The sequence below is a fragment of the Manis javanica genome, chromosome 4, assembly GCF_040802235.1.
Source record: "Manis javanica isolate MJ-LG chromosome 4, MJ_LKY, whole genome shotgun sequence".
NCBI classification, from domain to species: domain Eukaryota; kingdom Metazoa; phylum Chordata; class Mammalia; order Pholidota; family Manidae; genus Manis; species Manis javanica.
In genome coordinates, this window is record NC_133159.1 from 133,882,935 (window position 1) to 133,902,846 (window position 19,912).

A 19,912-nucleotide genomic window follows, 5' to 3' on the forward strand; every position below is an offset into this window, starting at 1 on the left:
GAAAATTTTGTTTTGATCCTAAAAATGATTATCCTTCCTACATTTTCTTTAAAAAAAATTATCTTTAAGAGAGCTTGGAATCTGGAAATGGAAAAGGAAAGACTTTCCAGAATGGTAGTAAATGAACAGCATATAACTTGTGAAGATCTTATTTCAGCTGTTAAATTTAGGTGGAGGCATATGGAGAAAAACTACTTTCCTAGACATAACTCTTTAGAATGACATTCTGCTATGCAGAATGGAAACTAGAGTCAGTGTTGTACCTGGTGGCATTTTGGGTTTCCTGCCAAGGAAGGTGTTTAATTTGCAGGAAGCTTGAATCTTGTGTCTAGCCTTTCCTATGATGTATTTGGAGCTAGAAGTTGCATGTATTTTATTCCAGAGCTGAACTTCTGCAACTGTATGAGCGCTGTATTCTATTAGATATTGAGTTCTCTGATAATCAGAGTGTGGATCAGATCCTGTGGAAGAATGCTTTCTATCAGGTTATTGAGAAGTTCAGGCAGCTTCTCAAGGATCCGAATGTTGAGAACCCAGAACAGATTCGGAACAGACTTTTGGAGCTCCTAGATGAGGTAAAGTATCATCTTTTTGTCCTCAGGATAAAGGCTTTGGCATCCTGTAGTTTCAGTGGGTTTTTACCACATAACTACTATGTTGTAAATGAGAACATGGACAAAAAACTGTATGTTCTTTTCATGGGTTTAGGCCTCCTGTGCTCCTCTTGCTTCCTTGGGACCATAATTTACTGGCAATTAGATTTAGTTCTGAATTTGGAAGCTTGCTGAATGTCTTGGAGGGGAGGGTTGGTTGGGAGGAAGAGAGAGAGTGCGTGTATGTTCATATCTTTAAAACCATGGAAAGGCTTATGCTATGAATTCATCTTCTGCTTAATTGGTGGCTGACAAATGCTGTATATGCATCTCTTTATATTGGGCAGTCGAGCATTCGCAGAACTGTGAAAAGGTCACTTGTCCCAGTTTCTGGCAGGTAGATTGGATCAGAACAGGCTGATCAGCTGTTTCTTATTTTTTGTCTTTAGGGTAGTGACTTCTTTGATAGTTTGCTTCAGAAGCTGGAGGTTACTTACAAGTTCAAACTGGAGGACTACATGGACGGTCTTGCCATTCGCAGCAAACCATTACGCAAGACAGTAAGCCAGCTTTTTTATCCTAAATTTATTCATTTGGTAAGCATTTGTCTAGTGTTAGTTATGTGTTGGGCACTGTGCTGGGTGTTGAGGATACAAGAGTAGGAACAGACCAATTAAAACACTATAATTATAACGTCCTAAGAACCATGGTAGTTGTATATATAAAATGTTGAAGGGTCATAGAAGGAAGTGGCTCTAATTTAGGCTGGTGGGGTCAAGGAAGGCTTCTCAGAGACTGTCAGGTTGTCTTGAAACATGACTAAAAGTGGGAGGGGAAATTTTGATATAGGGCCTAGAGAAAGAGAACAAGGCCTTGTTGGAAAAGTTTAAGAAGTTCAGTACACTGGTGTCTGTAATGTGGAGTTGGGCATTTGTAGGAGGTAGAGCTGATAAAGTATGAAGGGAAAGATCATAAATTTCTGCATGCTATGCTGAAGAGTTTGAACTTTATTCTGAAAGCAGTGAGGAGCTGTTAGTTGATTTTCAGTAAATGGGTAGCATAGATTTGTTCTTCGAATTAGTCACTCTGGAAAATGGATGAGTTTGGGCAAGAATGGAGGTAGGAGAATCAGGTTGTAGGCCTGAACTGAAGTAGAGTTACTGGAGGTGGAAAATAGGAGACAGATTGGAAAGATAAAAGGGAAATAGAATTGAATTGCTGGTTGATTTGATGTGAATAATCAGTTTGGAAGCATGAGAAGTTGAGATCATCACCTAGTTTGTAGCCTAGGAAGAACTACTGGGGAGGAAGAGGTTTGTTCAGTTTTGGATATGCTTAGGTGAAGGCACTTGAAAATTAACAAGTGAATATTCTGGTCTGTCTGAAAGTCAGGAGAAAGAGCTGGGCTTATAATAGAGATTCAGGAATCGTCAATTATTAGGTGATACTTGAAGCAGAAGTTGAGATACTGGGGTACTGGCAGGCTGACCAGAGGAGGCTGGGGATCAAATTTCAAGGTTGTGGTGGGTAAAATTGTCAAGTGCTATAGAGCCATCAAATGTTAAGGTTATTAAATGTACTCATTGGATTGGATGACCTTCTCACAAGTTATTTTTGGCTAGAGAGGATGGAAGCCAGATTATAGTGAATGAGAAGTGGAGCAGTAGATAATGGGAGAGTAATATAGATCATTCTTTTAAGAATTTTGCCCCTGAAAAGGCAAGGAGGGAAGATAGCATTAAAAAAAAACATAGTGTCAAGAGAAGTTAGTTTGTTTTTAAGCTTGGAGAGACTTGAGCATTATATGTTCAGAGGAAAGAACCAAGGGAAAGGAAAAGGTTAAAGATTCATTGGAGAAAGCAATGTCGTTTATGGAGCAGAAACTTCCTTTTGCCTTTCTACTCCTTTTGATGAATGCCCAAGCTCTATTACTAATCAGTAGGTATTATTTATTGAGTCCCTCCTACATGCCAGGTGCCATTATAGGCTCACGTAATTCATTGTGGCAAAAGAAAGCCATTCATCCCAGCTCTCACTAACTCCAAAGCTCTCAGAGTCGAGTTCAGAGGTAAGTGCAGATTTTGGGTTAGTAATTACAGATGCAGTGACTTCTACAGTGGGTGTTATGGGGTTATATGGAAGACTAAGTCACAGTTAAGCTGGGGCTGAAGACCTGAGACACTAGCCAAGTGAAAGTGTACATGAAGATGCGGAAACTATGATGCTCTAGGAGAGGGAACAGTATATGTGAAGGTTCTGGAGTGGGAAAAGGCATGGTGTGTTAGGGAACAGAAAAGTCTGGTCTGCCTGAGGCACAGAGAGAAGGGGGCAGTGGTGCTTAAGAGGTGAGCAGAGGCTTGACCATCTAGGACTTCATTTTAAGGATAGTGGAGAGCCTTGGGCAGAACTTGGGTTTTTTCTTCCCCTTACAGGGATGCCAAAGTGCTGTAGTATGAAACAACCAGTTTTCTTTGTGTTTTATCAGGTGATACCAAGGGTTCTTGGTGTTCATTCATAGAATGTGTGGAATAGTTCAGATTCTGAAGGTATACAACATGTAGTCATACATAATTTTGTTGAGGCACACATTTGAATTATGTTTGGAGGCTGATATACATGCAGTAGCTAGTTACTTAGCTAGTGAATGAGTCTTCCTGAGAGCTCAGTATTCCCTGGCACATTGTAGGTGTTTGGTACAAGGTAACTGTTGTTGTTTTAGAGAATTGTTATTGTTTTGCAAAGGGAATGTAATGCAGAAACACAACGCAGTGATTTAAGTTTAAGGAGAGAAAGACTATAATGATGGCAAAAGTAAACGATTACCTTAATATTTATATATCACTTCATAATTTGTTAAGTATTTTTATACTTTATACCTCCAGTTACCCTATGCAATAGGTATTTTTACATTCATATGAAGAAACTGAGTCCTGAAGAGTCCCAGTTTGGGATCACACAACTCTGAAATGGGGAGTCAGGTCTCCTGACTCTTAGTTTCATATTTTCTTCTATTTGCCTGGGATTCACAGTAAGAATGACCCCCCTCCCTTCTGCCATTTTTCCTCAGTAAATTGTGTATCACATTATTGCGAGTTTTTGCTAGTCAGGGTTAGACTCAAAACTTTTAATTTTGTTGAAAACTACTAATGCTTTGTTAATGTTGCTCCCTTATTTTGACCCCATCCCTGTCCTTTGGGGTTTAAGTTAAATATTCTTGGGTATGCTACTAACTGATCTTTCTCTTAAAGGTAAAATATGCTTTGATCAGTGCCCAGCGATGTATGATTTGCCAAGGAGATATTGCTAGGTATCGGGAGCAAGCCAATGACACAACAAACTACGGCAAAGCTCGCAGGTACTTTGGCCTCTCGTTCATTGCTTCTCTTCTCTGTGTGGCTTCAAGCTAAGCTCTGTAAAGAGCAGTGAGCCACTTGTGCTGCCTGCCATCTAGATGTCCTACAGGTATCCCATGTTGGTCTCTGTAGTTAGGCTTTACCACTCCACGATTGCACCTAACACTCCAGCTTTTCTCTTAGGTAGTAGAGCTACCAGGTGATGAAATGGGAAAGAGTTGATATGGAGCTAGTGTTTTGTTCGTTGGTTTGTTTGTTTGTTTACTGTTTTTCTATTCCAGTTGGTACCTGAAGGCCCAGCACATTGCTCCCAAGAATGGGCGCCCCTACAACCAGCTGGCTTTATTGGCAGTATATACGGTAAGAAATCTTGTGGACAGGGGAAGTTTTATAGGCAGTGTCTTAGAAATACAGATTTTGATAGCATCAGCTCCTGGAATTAGATTTCATCTGAACACTAACTCAAAGAATATTGTTTCCTGCCTTCCAACCTCAGACTCCTTTTGTTATTGTTACTTTCACAGGTAAATTGTTAGGGATCCCTCATTTCAGGGATCTGTAGTTCATCCACTCCCACCCACTGCTCTTAAATTCCTAGGGGAATGCTCATGTTCCAGCCAAATACCACTCTGTGTTTGACCAAGGCTTCTGCTCTCAGTCTTATCTTACTTTCCTTCCCTGTCCTATTCAACTGGGTTACTCATTTCTAGAAGGAAAATGAGGCTTCTTTACCTCTTTCCTTTAAAGTCTTCAACTAGCCCTCAGTAGCCATACCCTTGCCTCCTTTCCCCACATCATCCCCTTACTCCTCTTAGCTTTTCATCTAGGAGCCCTCCTAGCAGAAGCACAGTAAGTGTAGGATTGTACCTGTCTAGATCTTACTGAACTCCTCTCAATGTGGCTGTAACAGAGCCTTGAGAGCTGACAGAGCCCCTTATGAGGAAACTGCATTGAAGGGGAAAGGGTGGGAACCAATGGTAGTTATCAAAGATTTAAGTATAAGAAGCAGCTAACATGCTCATTAGCAGGGAGTTTTCTTAATGTTATAAAATTCATTGCCCAAATGAACAGTGTTTGAATTAATATTTTTATTCCCCTTTGTTCCACAAGAGATTCAAGGAAATTCCTGATATTTAATTATGGATTAAAATTGTTGAATAAATGTAGTTTACTTAGTGTAAACTAAGTAATCTTTTGCTCTTTCTGTGATATGTGCTTGAGATTTTTTTTTACCCCTCTCTCAGGCTTTATTTTTTTCTCTCCTTTTTCTTTATTCATTTTCTCCTCTTCCTTCTTTCTAATTTCTTGTCTCCTTTTCTAGTTTTTCTTCTTCATAACTATTGAATGAGGTATGCTTCTTGTTAATTAGAAAATATATTTTCTTTAAATTTTTTTTCCCTCAGTGGCTTTAAAAAAAAAAGGGATAAAATTCACATAACATAAAATTAACCATTTTGTACAATTCGGTATCATTTAGTATATTAGCAGTGTTGTGCAACCATCAACTTTGTCTAGTCCAAGACATTTTCATCACCCCAGAGGGAGACCCCATGTCCATTACTCCCCATACCTCCTTCCTCCCATCCCCAGGCAACCACTAATATGCTTTCTATTGCTGCATTCACCTGTTCTGGATTTTTTCTGTAAATGGAACCATACAGTATGTGACCTTTTCTGTCTGGCTTCTTTCATTTAGCATGAAGTTGTTGAGGTTCATCCATGTTGTAGCATCTATCAGTACTTCATTTTTATGTCTGAATAATATTCAATTGTACAGATGTATCATTTATTCATTCCTCAGCCGATGGATATATCAGTTATTTCCACCTTTTAGCTATTGTGAATATGGGAAGTACAAGTATTTGTTTGAATATCTGTTTTCACATATTTTTGAGTCTATACCCAGGAGTGGAATTGCTGGGTCATATGGTAATTCTGTATTTAATTTTTTGAGGAACCACCAAACAGTTTTGCACAGTGGCTACACCATTTTCATTCCCATTAGCAATGTATGAGGGTTCCAGTCTCCACAGTTTTACCAACATTTGTTACTTTTCATTTTTTAAAATTCTGATCAAACTAGTGGGTATTAAGTGATACCTCATTTTGGATTTTTTTTTTATGCCATATAGAGACAGTTTTTTTCTTTAACATTTTTTCTTTTTACTACTTTGGTCAGTTTTAGGTTTGCAGAAAAGTTGAGCAGAAGGTACAGAGTTCCCATATATTCCCTCAACTCTCCATCTCCTGTCAATTTTCCCTGTTATTAACATACTCCATTAATGTAGTACGTATGTTATGATTGATGAGCCAGTATTGATACATCACTATTAACTAAAGGCCATAGCTTACATTAGGGTTCACTTTTTTTGTATATTCTATGGGATTTGAACAAATATATATATAATGTATGATAATATACATTAATATATAATAATATAATATGTAATAATGTAAATACAATAATGAAATCTAGTATAATGTATCCACCATTAAAGTGTCATACCGATTTTTTTTAACACCCTAAAAATACCATGTGCTTCACTCTCCACTCTACTCTCGCCCCTGAATCTCTAGCAATCCATTTTTAATATATCTGTAATTTTGCCTTTTCCAGAATGTCATATAGTTGGAAACCATAGAGTATGTAGGCTTTTCAGATTGTCTTCGTTCATTTAGCAATATGTATTTTGGATTATGTTTTGTGGCGTAATAGCTCTTTTCTTTTTTATTATTTTTCTTTTTTTATTTTGGGATCATCAATGTACAATTACATAAGCAACATTATGGTTACTAGACTCCCCTTATTATCATGTCCCGACCACAGACCCCATTACGTCACTGTCCATCAGCGTAGTAAGATGCTACAGAATCACTACTTGTCTTCTCTGTGCTACACTGCCCTCCCTATGCCCCTCACCCCACATTATGTGTGCTAATCGTAATGCCCCCTTTTCCCCCTTCTCCCTCCCATTCCCACCCATCCTCCACAGTCCCTTTCCCTTTTGTAACTGTTAGTCCATTCTTGGGTTCTATGAGTCTGCTGCTGTTTTGTTCCTTCAGTTTTTGCTTTGTTCTTATACTCCACAGATAAGTGAAATCATACTTGTCTTTCTCCACCTGGCTTACTTCACTGAGCATAATAACCTCTAGCTCCATCCATGTTATTGCAAATACTATGATTTGTTTTCTTCTTATAGCTGAATGATATTCCATTGTGTGATGTACCACATCTTCTTTATCCATTCATCTACTGATGGACACTAAGGTTGCTTCCATGTCTTGGCTATTGTAAATAGTGCTGCGATAAACATAAGGGTGCATGTGTCTTTTTCAAATTGGGCTCCTGCATTCTTAGGGTAAATTCCTAGGAGTGGATTTCCTGGGTCAAATGGCATTTCTATTTTGAGTTTTTTGAGGAACTTCCATACTGCTTTCCACAATGGTTGACGTAATTTTTTTTTTTTGGTATCATTAATCTACAATTACATGAAGAACATTATGTTTACTAGGCTCCCCCCTTCACCAAGTCCAGCCCACATACCCCTTCACAGTCACTGTCCATCAGCATAGTAAGATGCTGTAAAATCACTACTTGTCTTCTCTGTGTTGTAGAGCCTGCCGCGTACCCCCTCCACATTATACATGCTAATTGTAACGCCCCCTTTCTTTTTCCCCCCCTTATTGCTCCCTGCCCACCCATCCTCCCCAGTCCCTTTCCCTTTGGTAACTGTTAGTCCATTCATGAGTTCTGTGATTCTACTGCTGTTTTGTTCCTTCAGTTTTTCTTTGCTCTTATACTCCACATATGAGTGAAATCATTTGGTATTTGTCTTTCTCCGCCTGGCTTATTTCACTGAGCATAATACCCTCTAGCTCCATCCATTTTGTTGCAAATGGTAGGATTTGTTTTCTTCTTATGGCTGAATAATATTCCATTGTGTATGTGTACCACATCTTCTTTATCCATTCATCTACTGATGGACATTTAGGTTGCTTCCATTTCTTGGCTATTGTAAATAGTGCTGCGATAAACATAGGGGTGCATCTGTCTTTTTCAAACTGGGCTTCTGCATTCTTAGGGTAAATTCCTAGAGGTGGAATTCCTGGGTCAAATGGTATTTCTATTTTAAGCATTTTGAGGAACCTCCATACTGCTTTCCACAATGGTTGAACTAATTTGCATTCCCTCCAGCAGTGTAGGAGGGTTTCCCTTTCTCCACATCTTCACCAACATTTTTTTTGTTTGTCTTTTGGATGGTGGCGATCCTTACTGGTGTGAGGTGATATCTCATTGTGGTTTTAATTTGTATTTCTCTGATGATTAGCAATGTGGAGCATCTTTTCATGTGCCTGTTGGCCATCTGAATTTCTTCTTTGGAGAAGTGTCTGTTCAGCTCCTCTGCCAATTTTTTAATAGGATTATTTGCTTTTTGTGTGTTGAGGTGCATGAGCTCTTTATATATTTTGGATGTCAGTCCTTTATCGGATATGTCATTTATGAAATATATTCTCCCATACTGTAGGATGCCTTTTTGTTCTACTGATGGTGTCCTTTGCTGTACAGAAGCTTTTTAGTTTGATATAGTCCAACTTGTTCATTTTTGCTTTTGTTTCCCTTGTCCGGGGAGATATGTTCATGAAGAAGTTGCTTGTGTTTATGCCCAAGAGACTTTTGCCTTTACATATATATTTATTATTTTTATTTTGTTATCATTAATCTACAATTACATGAAGAAAATTATGTTTACTAGGCTCCCCCCTTTACCAAGTCCCTCCCCCACACCCCATTACAGTCACTGTCCATCAGCGTAGTAAGATGCTATAGAATCACTACTTGTCTTCTCTGTGTTGCACAGCCCTCCCCATTCCCCCCCAACATTATACATGCTAATCGTAATGCCCCCTTTCTTTTTCTCTGCCCTTATCCCTCCCTTCAAACCCATCCTCCCTAGTCCCTTTCCCTTTGGTAACTGTTAGTCCATTCTTGTGTTCTGTGAGTCTTCTGCTGTTTTGCTCCTTCAGTTTTTCTTTGTTCTTATACTCCACAGATGAGTGAAATAATTGGTACTTGTCTTTCTCCGCCTGGCTTATTTCACTGAGCATAATACCCTCTAGCTGCATCCATGTTGTTGCAAATGGTAGGATTTGTTTTCTTCTTATGGCTGAATAATATTCCATTGTGTACATGTACCACCTCTTCTTTATCCATTCATCTACTGATGGACACTTAGGTTGCTTCCATTTCTTGTTTTGCCTATATTTTTTCTAAGAGTTTTATGCTTTCATGACTTACATTCAGGTCTTTGATCCATTCTGAGTTTACTTTTGTTTATGGGGTTAGACAGTAATCCAGTTTTGTTCTCTTACATGTAGCTGTCCAGTTTTGCCAACACCAGCTGTTGACGAGGCTGTCATTTTCCCAGTGTATATCCATGGCTCCTCTATCATATATTAATTGACCATGTACCATTGGGTTAATATCTGGAGTTTCTATTCTGTTCCACTGGTCTAGGGGTCAGTTCTTGTGCCAGTACCAAATTGTCTTGATTACTGTGGCTTTGTAGTAGAGCTTGAAGTTGGGAAACAAGATCCCCCCTTTTATTCTTCCTTCTCAGGATTGCTATGGCTATTTGAGGTCTTTTGTGCTTCCATATGAATTTTAGAACTATTTGTTCCAGTTCATTGAAGAATGCTGTTGGTATTTTGATGGGGATTGCATTGAATCTGTAGATTGCTTTAGGCAGGATGGCCATTTTGACAATGTTAATTCTTCCTAGCCAAGAGCATGGAATGAGTTTCCATTTGTTAGTGTCCTCTTTAATTTCTCTTAATAGTGTCTTGTAGTTTTCAGGTTATAGGTCTTTCACTTTCTTGGTTAGGTTTATTCCTAGGTATTTTTTCTTTTTGATGCAATTGTGAATAGAGTTGTTTTCCTGATTTCTCTCTCTGCTAGTTCATTGTTAGTGTATAGGAATGCCACAGATTCCTGTGTATTAATTTTGTATCCTGCACCTTTGGTGAATTCAGATATTAGGTCTAGTAGTTTTGGAGTAGATTCTTTAGGGTTTTTTATGTACAATATCATGTCATCTGCAAACTGAGACAGTTTAACTTTTTCCTTGCCAATCTGGATGCCTTGTATTTCTTTGTGTTGTCTGATTGCCTTGGCTAGGACCTCCAGTACTGTATTGAATAAAAGTGGGGAGAGTGGGCATCCTTTTCTTGTTCCCGATCTTAAAGGAAAAGCTTTCAGCTTCTCGCTGTTAAGTATGATGTTGGCTGTTGGTTTGTCATATATGACCTTTATTATGTTGAGGTACTTGCCCTCCATACCCATTTTGTTGAGTTTTTATCATGAATGGATGTTGAATTTTGTCTAATGCTTTTTCAGCATTTATGGAGATTATCATATGGTTTTTGTCCTTCTTTTTGTTGATGTGGTGGATTATGTTAATGGATTTTCAAATGTTGTACCATCCTTGTATCCTTGGAATAAATCCTTGATCATGATGGAATGTCTTTTTGATGTATTTTTGAATTCTGTTTGCTAATATTTTGTTAAGTATTTTTGCATGTGTGTTCATCGGGGATATTGGTGTGTAATTTTCTTTTTTTGTGGTGTCTTTTCCTGGTTTTGGTATAAGATTGATGCTGGCCTCATGGAATGAGTTTGAAAGTATTCCCTCCTCTTCTACTCTTTGGAAAACTTTAAGGAGGATGGGTATTAGGTCCTCCTAAATGTTTGATAAAATTCAGCAGTGAAGCCATGTGGTCCAGGGATTTTGGTCTTAGCAGTTTTTTTGATTACCAGTTCAATTTCGTTGCTGGTAATTGGTCTGTTCAGATTTTCTGTTTCTTCCTTGGTCAGCCTTGTAAGGTTGTATTTTTCTGAAAAGTTGTCCATTCTTCTAGGTTATCCAGTTTGTTAGCATATGATTTTTCACAATAGTCTCTAATAATCCTTTGTATTTCTGTGGTGTCCATAGTGATTTTTCCTTGCTCATGTCTGATTCTGTTTATGTGTGTAGACTCTCTTTTTTCTTGATAAGTCTGACTAGGGGTTTATCTATTTTGTTTATTTTCTTGAAGAACTAGCTCTTGCTTTCATTGATTCTATTGTTTTATTCTTCTCGATTTTATTTATTTCTGTTTTAATCTTTATTATGTCCCTCCTTCTACTGACTTTGGGCCTCATTTGTTATTCTTTTTCTAGTTTCATTAGTTGTGAGTTTAGACTACTTATATAGGATTGTTCTTCTTTCCTGTGGTAGCCCTGTATTGCAATATACTTTCCTCTTAGCACAGCCTTGGCTTTGTACCACAGTTTTGCAGTGTTGAATTATTGTTGTCATTTGTCTCCATATATTGCTTGATCTCTGTTTCTATTTGGTCATTGACCCATTGGTTATTTAGGAGCATGTTGTGAAGCCTCCATGTGTTTGTGGGATTTTTCATTTTCTTTGTATAATTTATTTCTTATTTCATACCTTTGTGGTTTGAGAATGTAGTTGGTAGAATTTCAATCTTTTTTAATTTACTTAGGCTCTTTTTGTGGCCTAATATATGGTCTATTCTTGAAAATGTTCCACATGCACTTAAGAAGAATGTGTACTCTGCTGCTTTTGGGTGTAGAGTTCTATAGATATGTGTTAGGTCTAATGTGTTGTTCAGTGCCTCTGTGTCCTTACTTATTTTCTGTCCGGTTGATCTGTCCTTCAGAGTGAGTGGAGTGTTGAAGTGTCCTAGAATGAATGCATTGCATTCTATTTCTCCCTTTAATTCTGTTAATATTTGTTTCACATATGTAGGTGCCCCTGTGTTGGGCACAGATATTTATAATGGTTATGTCTTCTTGTTGGATTGACCCCTTTATCATTATGTAATGTCCTTCTTTGTCTCTTGTGACTTTCTTTGTTTTGAAGTCTATTTTGTCTGATACAAGTACTGCAACTCCTGCTTTTTTCTCTCTGTTAGTTGCATGAAAAATCTTTTTTCCATCCCTTCACTTTTAGTCTGTATATGTCTTTGGGTTTAAAGTGAGTTTCTTGTGGACAGCATTATTTATCCATTCAGTGACTCTTTGTCTTTTGATTGGTGCATTCAGTCCATTTACATTTAGGGTGATTATCGATGTACTTATTGCCATGCAGGCTTTAGACTCATGGTTACCAAAGTTTGAAGGTTAACTTTGTTACTATCTAAGAGTCTAACTTAACTCACTTAATATGCTATTACAAACACAATCTAAAGTTTCTTTTCTTTTTCTCCTCCTCTTTCTTCCTCCTCCATTCTTTATATATTAGGTATCATATTCTGTATTCTTTGTCTATTCCTTGATTGACTTTGGAAATAATTAATTTAATTTTCCATTTGCTTAATAATTAGCTGTTCTATTTTCTTTACTGTGGTTTTATTACCTCTGATGACAGCTATTAAACCTTAGGAACACCTCCATCTAATGCAGTCCCTCCAAAATAGACTGTTGACATGGTTTGTGGGAGGTAAATTCTCTCAGCTTTTGCTTATTTGGAAATTGTTTAATCCCTCCTTCAAATTTAAATGATAATCTTGTCGGATAAAGTATTCTTGGTTTGAGGCCCTTCTTCATTGCATCAAATACATCATGCCACTCCCTTCTGGCCTGTAAGGTTTCTGTTGAGAAGTCTGATGATAGCCTGATGGGCTTTCTTTTGTATGTGATCTTATTTCTCTCTCTGGCTGCTTTTAGTAATCTGTCCTTATCCTTAATCTTTGCCATTTTAATTATTATATGTCTTGGTGTTTTTTATTCCTTGGGTCCCTTGTGTTGGGAGATCTTTGTACCTCCATGGCTTGAAAAACTGTCTCCTTCCCCAGATTGGGAAAGTTTTCAGCAGTTACCTCCTTAAAGACAATTTCTATCCCTTTTTCTCTCTCCCCTTCTTCTGTTACCCCTATAATATGAATATTGTTCCATTTGGTTTGGTCACACTGTTCTCACACTGTTCTTTCATTTTTAGAGATCCTTTTTTCTCTCTGTGCCTCAGCGTCTTTGTATTCCTCTTCTCTATTTTCTATTGCATTTATCTTCTCCTCCACCATAACTAATCTGCTTTTAATACCCTCCATGTGCTCTTCAATGATTGGGTCTCCAAACCGGAATCCATTCCTGAGTTCCTGAATATTTTTCCGTACCTCCATGAGCATGTTAATGATGTTTATTTTGAACTCCCTTTCAGGAAGATTCATGAGGGTTGTGTCATCTTTCTCAGGAGTTATATTAATTTTACTCTGAACCAGGTTCCTTTGGCATTTCATATTTGTATATGGCACCCTCTACTGTCCAGAAGCTCTACTCTCTGGAGCTGCTCAGCCGCTGAAGCATTGTTGGGTGTCTCAGGGGAGTGGTATTGGTGTCTTGGGGGAGGAAAGAGCTGTTTCCTGCTTCCCAGCTGCTATGCCTGTCTCCACTGCCTGAACCAGAGGGCCGAGCACACAGGTACAAGCCTCTAATCTTTGTGTTTGTAGTTGCTGTAGACAGGTCTTCCCCCTGGCTTGCCTAATGCCAGGGTAGGGTTTGCCGATTTGTGAGGCAGGTGGGGCTGGCCGGGAGAAAGGCGCATTAGGCTGTGCATCATGGGGGGTGTCCTTGGAGCTGTGTAGCCAGCCAGGGAGCTGCAGCACCTGAAAACTGTGAAAGCTCCCAAACTGCTGGGCAGAGTGCTCCTGGACAATTTTGTCTACCTGTCCTTTCTCCTGAGCAGTAAGCTCTGTGCAGTCCTCACCCCTTTAGCAGCCCTCTTGCTAAAGGCTTCCTTGTTAGGAAGTGTCTCAGACTGCCCACCTTTCTTTTGTCCCAGAGCATCTGGATATGGATCCCTGCTTTCCACAAGTGGCTGGAATTTCAGTCTCTCCAGGAATTCTGCCTGTCTTAGCTTTCCAATCCCCTAATCATGAGAATATCATGAAAGCACCATGAAATGTAGGTTTGTGCTCCCAGAGCAGATCTCCGGAGTTAGGTGTTCAGCAGTCCCAGGCCTCCATTCCCTCCCACCTCCGTTTCTCTTCCTCCTGCCGTTGATCAGGTGGGGGAAGGGCTTGGGTCCCGCTGGGCCGGCCACAGCTTTGGTATGTTTCGCTGTTCTGTGAAGTCTGCTGTTTTCTCCAGGTATATGCAGTCTGGCGCAGTCCTCTTTCCTGTTGCTCTTTCAGGATTAGTTGTATTAATTATATTTTTGTATTATATGCAGTTTCAGGAGGAAGCCTCTGTCTCACCTGTCGCGCCTGCATCTTTAATCCTCTTCAGCAATTATTTCTTCAAAGACATTTTCTGTCCCTTTTTCTCTCTCTTCTTCTTCTGGTACCCCATAATGTGAATATTGTTCCGTTTGGATTGGTTACACAGTTCTCTAATATTCTTTCATTTCTGAAGGTACTTTTATCTCTCTCTGCCTCAGCTTCTCTGTATTCCTGTTCTCTGATTTCTAGTCCATTAACAGTCTGTTCCACCTCATCCAGTCTGCTCTTAAATCCTTCTATTGTTTGTTTCATTTCTGTTATCTCCCTCTGAAATTCATCCCTTAGCTGTTGCATATTTCTCTGTATATCCATCAGCATGCTTATGACTTATTTTGAATTCTTTTTCAGGAAGATTGGTGATTTCAGTCTCTCCAGGCCCTCTCTCCGGTGTTTGAGGGATTTTTGTACTGAACAAGGTTCTTTTGCCTTTTCATGGTGATGGAAGTGATGGCTGGCAGGTGGCATGTGTGTCAGCTGGGAGAATAAGGTCCCTTTCTGCTTGTTAGTCTCCTTGGCTGTCTCTGCTGCTTGTGCTGGTTAGCCCCACACAGGGAGCAGCCTCTGGGTTAATCCCCGAGCTGCCTTGGGTGGGGTGGCCCTCGGGGTAGCCTAGGGCACTGGCGGTGGTTGCAGGCGATTAGCATGTGTTCACGATGAGAACAGTGCTCCTACATGCTTTCTGGACTCCACGCTGGCTTCCTCTGCCTGTGCCGGTCTGCCATGCACTGGGGGCAGCCTCTGGGTTAATCCCCTGAGCTGCCGTGGGCGGGGTGGTCCTCAGGATGGCCTAGGGCATTGGTGGGAATTGTAGGCAAGCAGTGCGTGTTCACTGCGAGAATAAAGCCCCTTTGTGCCTCCCAGGCTCTGCCCCAATCTCTGCTGTCTGTGTTGGTCGACTGCAGGGAGGGGGCAGCCTCTGGTCTGGTCCGGTTAGCTGTGCGCTGGGAGAGTCCTCTGTGTGGTCTCTGTGGCCGGGGCTGCTCCCCAGTTGCTCCGCAGCAATGGTGGATCAGCTGGTTCATTTCCAGTGCCGGCAGCAGGGAATGAATGGCAGCCTGCTTATTGCTGTGAGGGGCTGTGGTGCTGTGTTGCCACCCAGAGGGTTACGGCGCCTGAAGTTCTGGTTATTTGGCAGTCCTGTGCTTCCACTCCCTCCCCACTCTGATTCTTTTCCTCCTGCCGGTGAGCTGGGGTGGGGGGAGTGCTCAGGTCCCGCTGCATAACGGCTTTGTATCTTACCCTTTTTGTGAGATGTTGAGTTCTCACAGATGTAGATGTAGCCTGGTTGGTGTACTGTGTCTTCTGGTCAGTCTTTTAGGAATAGTTGGATTCGCTGTATTTTCAAAGTATATATGGTTTTGGGAGGAGATTTCCGCCACCTTACTTGCGCTGCCATCTTGAGAATCTCCCCAGCTCTTTTCTTTTTATTGTGTAATATTTAATTGTATAGATGTACCACAGTTTATCCATTCCCTTATTGAAAGGCATATTGTTTTTTTCCAAGTTTTGTCAACTATGAGTAAAAGTGCTGTAACCATCTGTGTGCAGTTTTTTGTGTGGACAAAAGTTTTCAGCTCATTTGTATAAATGCCAAGGAATGTGATTGCTGAATAGTAGCTTAAGAGTATATGTAGTTTTGGAGGAAACTAGCAAACTCTTACCCAAAGCAGCTGCACCATTTTGCATTCCCATCAGCAGCTCCTCTTCCATGTTAGCATTTGGTATTGCCAGTGTTCTGGATTTTGTTTATCCTAATAGGTGTGTAGTGGTATCTCATTTTAATTTGTAATTCCTAATGACATGATGTGGAGCATCTTTTCATATGCTTATTTGCCTTCTCTGTGTCTTCTTCAGTGAGATGTCTTTAGATCTTACATCCATTTTTAAGTTGGGTTGTTTGTTTTCTTATTTTGGATTCATTGTATATTTTGGATACCAGTCTTTTATCAGATATATGTTTTGCATATATTTTCTATCAGTTTGTGGCTTTTTTTTTTCATTTTCTTTGCAGTGTCTTTCACAGAGCAGAAGTTTTTAATTTTAAAGAAATCCAATGTATCAGCTTTTTCTTATATGGATTTTATTGTTGGTGTTGTGTCTAAAAACTTATCACCAAACCCAAGGTTACCTAGATCTTCTCCTATATTATCTTCTAGGATTTGTATAGTTTTGTATTTACATTTAGGTCTATCATCTATTTTGAGTTAATTTTTGTAAGAGGTCTGTGTATAGTGTCATTGTTTTGCATATGGATGTCCAGTTCTAGCACCATTTGTTGAAAAGACTGTCCTTTATCCATAATTGCCTTTGCTCCTTTGTTCAAGGCCAGAGGATGTTTTGTGTGGTTCTATTTCTGGGCTCTATTCTGTTCCATTGATCTGTTCTTTGTCTGTTCTTTGTCTGTTCTTTGGGCGCTACCACACTATATTGATTACTGTAGTCTTGAAGTTGGGTAGTGTCAGTCTTTTGACCTTGTTCTTCTTCAATATTGCATAAACTATTCTGGATCTTTTGCCTTCCCATATAAACTTTAGAATCTGTTGATGTCTACAAAGTGTAAAGTAATATTTTCTTGTGGTTTTAATTTTCCTTTCCCTAATGACTAATGATATTGAACATCTTTTCATGTGCTTATTGGCCATTTGGAGAAATGTCTATTCAAGTCCTTTGCCCATTAAAAAAATATTTAAGAATCAAAAATATTTTTCATTGTAAAATACACATAAAATGAAATTTACCATCTTACTTGTTGTTAAGTGTATTTCAACAGTGTTAAGTACCTTCACACTGTTGCATAAGCAATCTCTGGAACTCTCTTTATCTTGTAAAACTGAAATTCTGTAGCTGTTAAAAAACTGGCTATTCTCCCCTCCTTCCAGCCACTGGCAACCACCCTTGTACTTTCAGTCTGTGAATCTGCCTACTCTAGCTGTCTTACATAAGTGGAATCATACACTATTTGTCTCCTTGTGCCTGGCTTATTTCATTTAGTATTATATCCTCAAGGTATCCATATTACAGCTGTGTCAGAATTTCTTCCTTCTTAAGGCTGAAAAATACTAATGTATACACCATGTTTTTTAAATCCATTCCTCTCTTGATAGACGTTTCCACCTATTGGCATTGTGCTGTGAACGTGAATGTACAAATATCTTTTCAAGACCTGTTTTCAGTTCTTTTAGATATATACCCAGAAGTGGAATTGTTGGATCATATGGTAATTCTGTTTTCAGTTTTTTGAGGAACCACTCTACTGCAACTGTACCATTTTACATTCCCACCAATACTGCATAATTTCTCCACATCCTTGCCAACACTTGTGATTTTCTGGGGTGGTTTTTTTTTTGTATAGTAGCTAACCTAATTGGTGTGAAGTGTTAGGGCATTGTGGTTTTGACTTGCATTTCTCTAATGAGTAGTAATCTTTTCATGTGCTTGTTGGCTATCTGTATATCTTTGGAGAAGTGTCTATTCAAGTCCTTTGCATATTTTTTAATTGGGTTGTTTTTTGTTGATTGTAGGAGTTGTTTATATGTTCTAATCCTTATCAGATACATGATTTACAAATATTTTCTCCCATTCTGTGGTTTTCACCCTCTTGGTAGTGTTCTTTGATGCACGAAAATTTTTAATTTTATTAAAGTCCAATCTATCTGTCTTTTTCTTTGTTGCTTGTTTTTTGGTGTCAGCTATGAAACTGTTACAAAATTCAAAGTTAAGACTTTTTTCCTCCTAGATATCTGTAAGAGTTTTTGTAGTTTTTCAGTCTTCCATTTAGTCCTTTGATCCATTTCTGGTTAATTTTTGTATATTGTGTGAAGTAAGGTCCATTATCATTCTTTTCCATGCAGATATCTAGGTCTTCCAGCACCATTTGTTGGAGACTGTTCTTTCTCCATTGAATAGACGGTTCTTTCCATCCTTGTGAAAACTCAGTTGATGTATACATAGGTTTATTTCTGTCCTCTTAGTTCTCTCCCATTGAGCCATATGTTTACCATTATGCCAGTACCACACTGTTTTAATTACTGTAGCTTTGCAGTAAGCTTTGAAATCAGGATAGGTGACTCTTCCAACTTTGTTCATCTTTTTACAGATTGTTTTGGCTATTTGGTATTCTTTACAATTCCATATGGATTTTGGGATTGGCTTTTTCATTTCTGCAGAAATAGTCATTGGGATTTTGAAGATAGCCTTGACTGTGTAGATTCCTTTAGGGAGTGTATACATCTTTACACTATTAAGTCTTTCTGTTCTACAAACACAGGATGTTTTCTATTTATTTAGGTCTTTAATTTCTTTCAAAAGCATTTTGTAGTTCTTAGTGTATAAATTTTATACTTCCTCAGTTAAATTTATTCCTAAATATGTTATTCTTCTTGATGCTATTATAAAGAGTTTTTTTAAAATTTATCTTTCAGATTGTTCATTACTAATTATATAGAGATATAACTGATTTTTGAGTATTGATCTTGTGTGTCATAACTTTACTGAGTTCCCTCAGTGGCTTTTTTCCGTCTAATTGAATTGGTATCTTTTTCTTTCATGGACCTCTGATTTAAAGCAGTACTCCTTTCAAGTTCTTTTCCTCTGTCTCTTTTTCTGCCTCCCTCTTATCTTTTTTGTCTTCGAACATCACCTTTTCCATGTCCTCCAATCATTCAGTGACTATGAGGTATTTACTGAGAACATGCTTGTGTATAGCTTTGCTGGGTGCTGTGAGTGATAAATATGTGATATGGTTTCTGCCCAGAAAAAAAAACTATTGAAAAAACAAATGAGATATATAGACAATGGTATAAATTAGACTTGGTGCAATACAATGCAACTGATGGTTAGATGCACCATTATTTTCTGTACCACTAAAAGAAAAATGTAAATTATTATAAATAAGACATACTGGTAGACATTGATTATAAGTTGTATCTCAATTTCAGAGATGTTAAAATATGAAAAAAATAATTGTAGGCTCAATCAAATACAGTCTAAAATCAAGTGAGTGATATAGGCAGAGATTAGTATGAATTGAAATAATATTAAAAATAGCCCCATTTGACTGTAACAGTATGCCAGATAGTCTGTTAAAGTGTATGCATTATATAAATTAAAAAAATTTTTTTTTATTAAGGTATGATTGATATACACTCTTATGAAGGTTTCACATGAAAAAACAATGTGGTTACTGCATTTACCCATATTATCAAGTCCCCACCCATCCCCAATGCAGTCACTGTCCATCAGTGTAGCAAGTTGCCAGAGATCCACTATGTCCCTTCTCTGTGATATACTGTTCTACCCGTGATTCCCCCATACCATGTGTACTAAACATAATACTCCTCAGTCCCCTTCTCCCACCCTCCCCACTTGCCCTCCCACACCCCTCCCCTTTGGTAACCACTAGTTCATTCTTGGAGTCTCTGAGTCTGCTGTCATTTTGTTCCTTCAATTCTGATTCATTGTTGTACTCCACAAATGAAGGAAATCATTTGGTATTTGTCTTTCTCCACCTGGCTTGTTTCACTGAGCATAATATCTTCCAGCTCCATCCATGTTGTTGCAAATGGTAGGATTTGTTTCTTTCTTATGGCTGAATAGTATTCCATTGTATATATGTACCACATCTTCTTTATCCATTCATCTACAGATGGATACTTAGGTTGCTTCCATATCTTGGCTATTGTAAAA

General features: G+C 38.7%; 1 protein-coding gene across 4 annotated transcripts in view; it reads left to right on the forward strand.

Moving 5' to 3' along the window:
• Window positions 1–19,912, forward strand: part of SMG6 (SMG6 nonsense mediated mRNA decay factor) — a 244,338-nt gene that overhangs the window by 4,153 nt on the left and 220,273 nt on the right. For all 4 annotated transcript variants that reach the window (XM_073235026.1, XM_073235028.1, XM_073235029.1 and 1 more), the window contains exons 3-6: window positions 383–575; window positions 1,043–1,153; window positions 3,842–3,948; window positions 4,228–4,306. In XM_073235026.1, coding sequence (XP_073091127.1) covers window positions 383–575; window positions 1,043–1,153; window positions 3,842–3,948; window positions 4,228–4,306 — 490 coding nt within the window. The remainder of the gene's footprint in view (window positions 1–382; window positions 576–1,042; window positions 1,154–3,841; window positions 3,949–4,227; window positions 4,307–19,912) is intronic.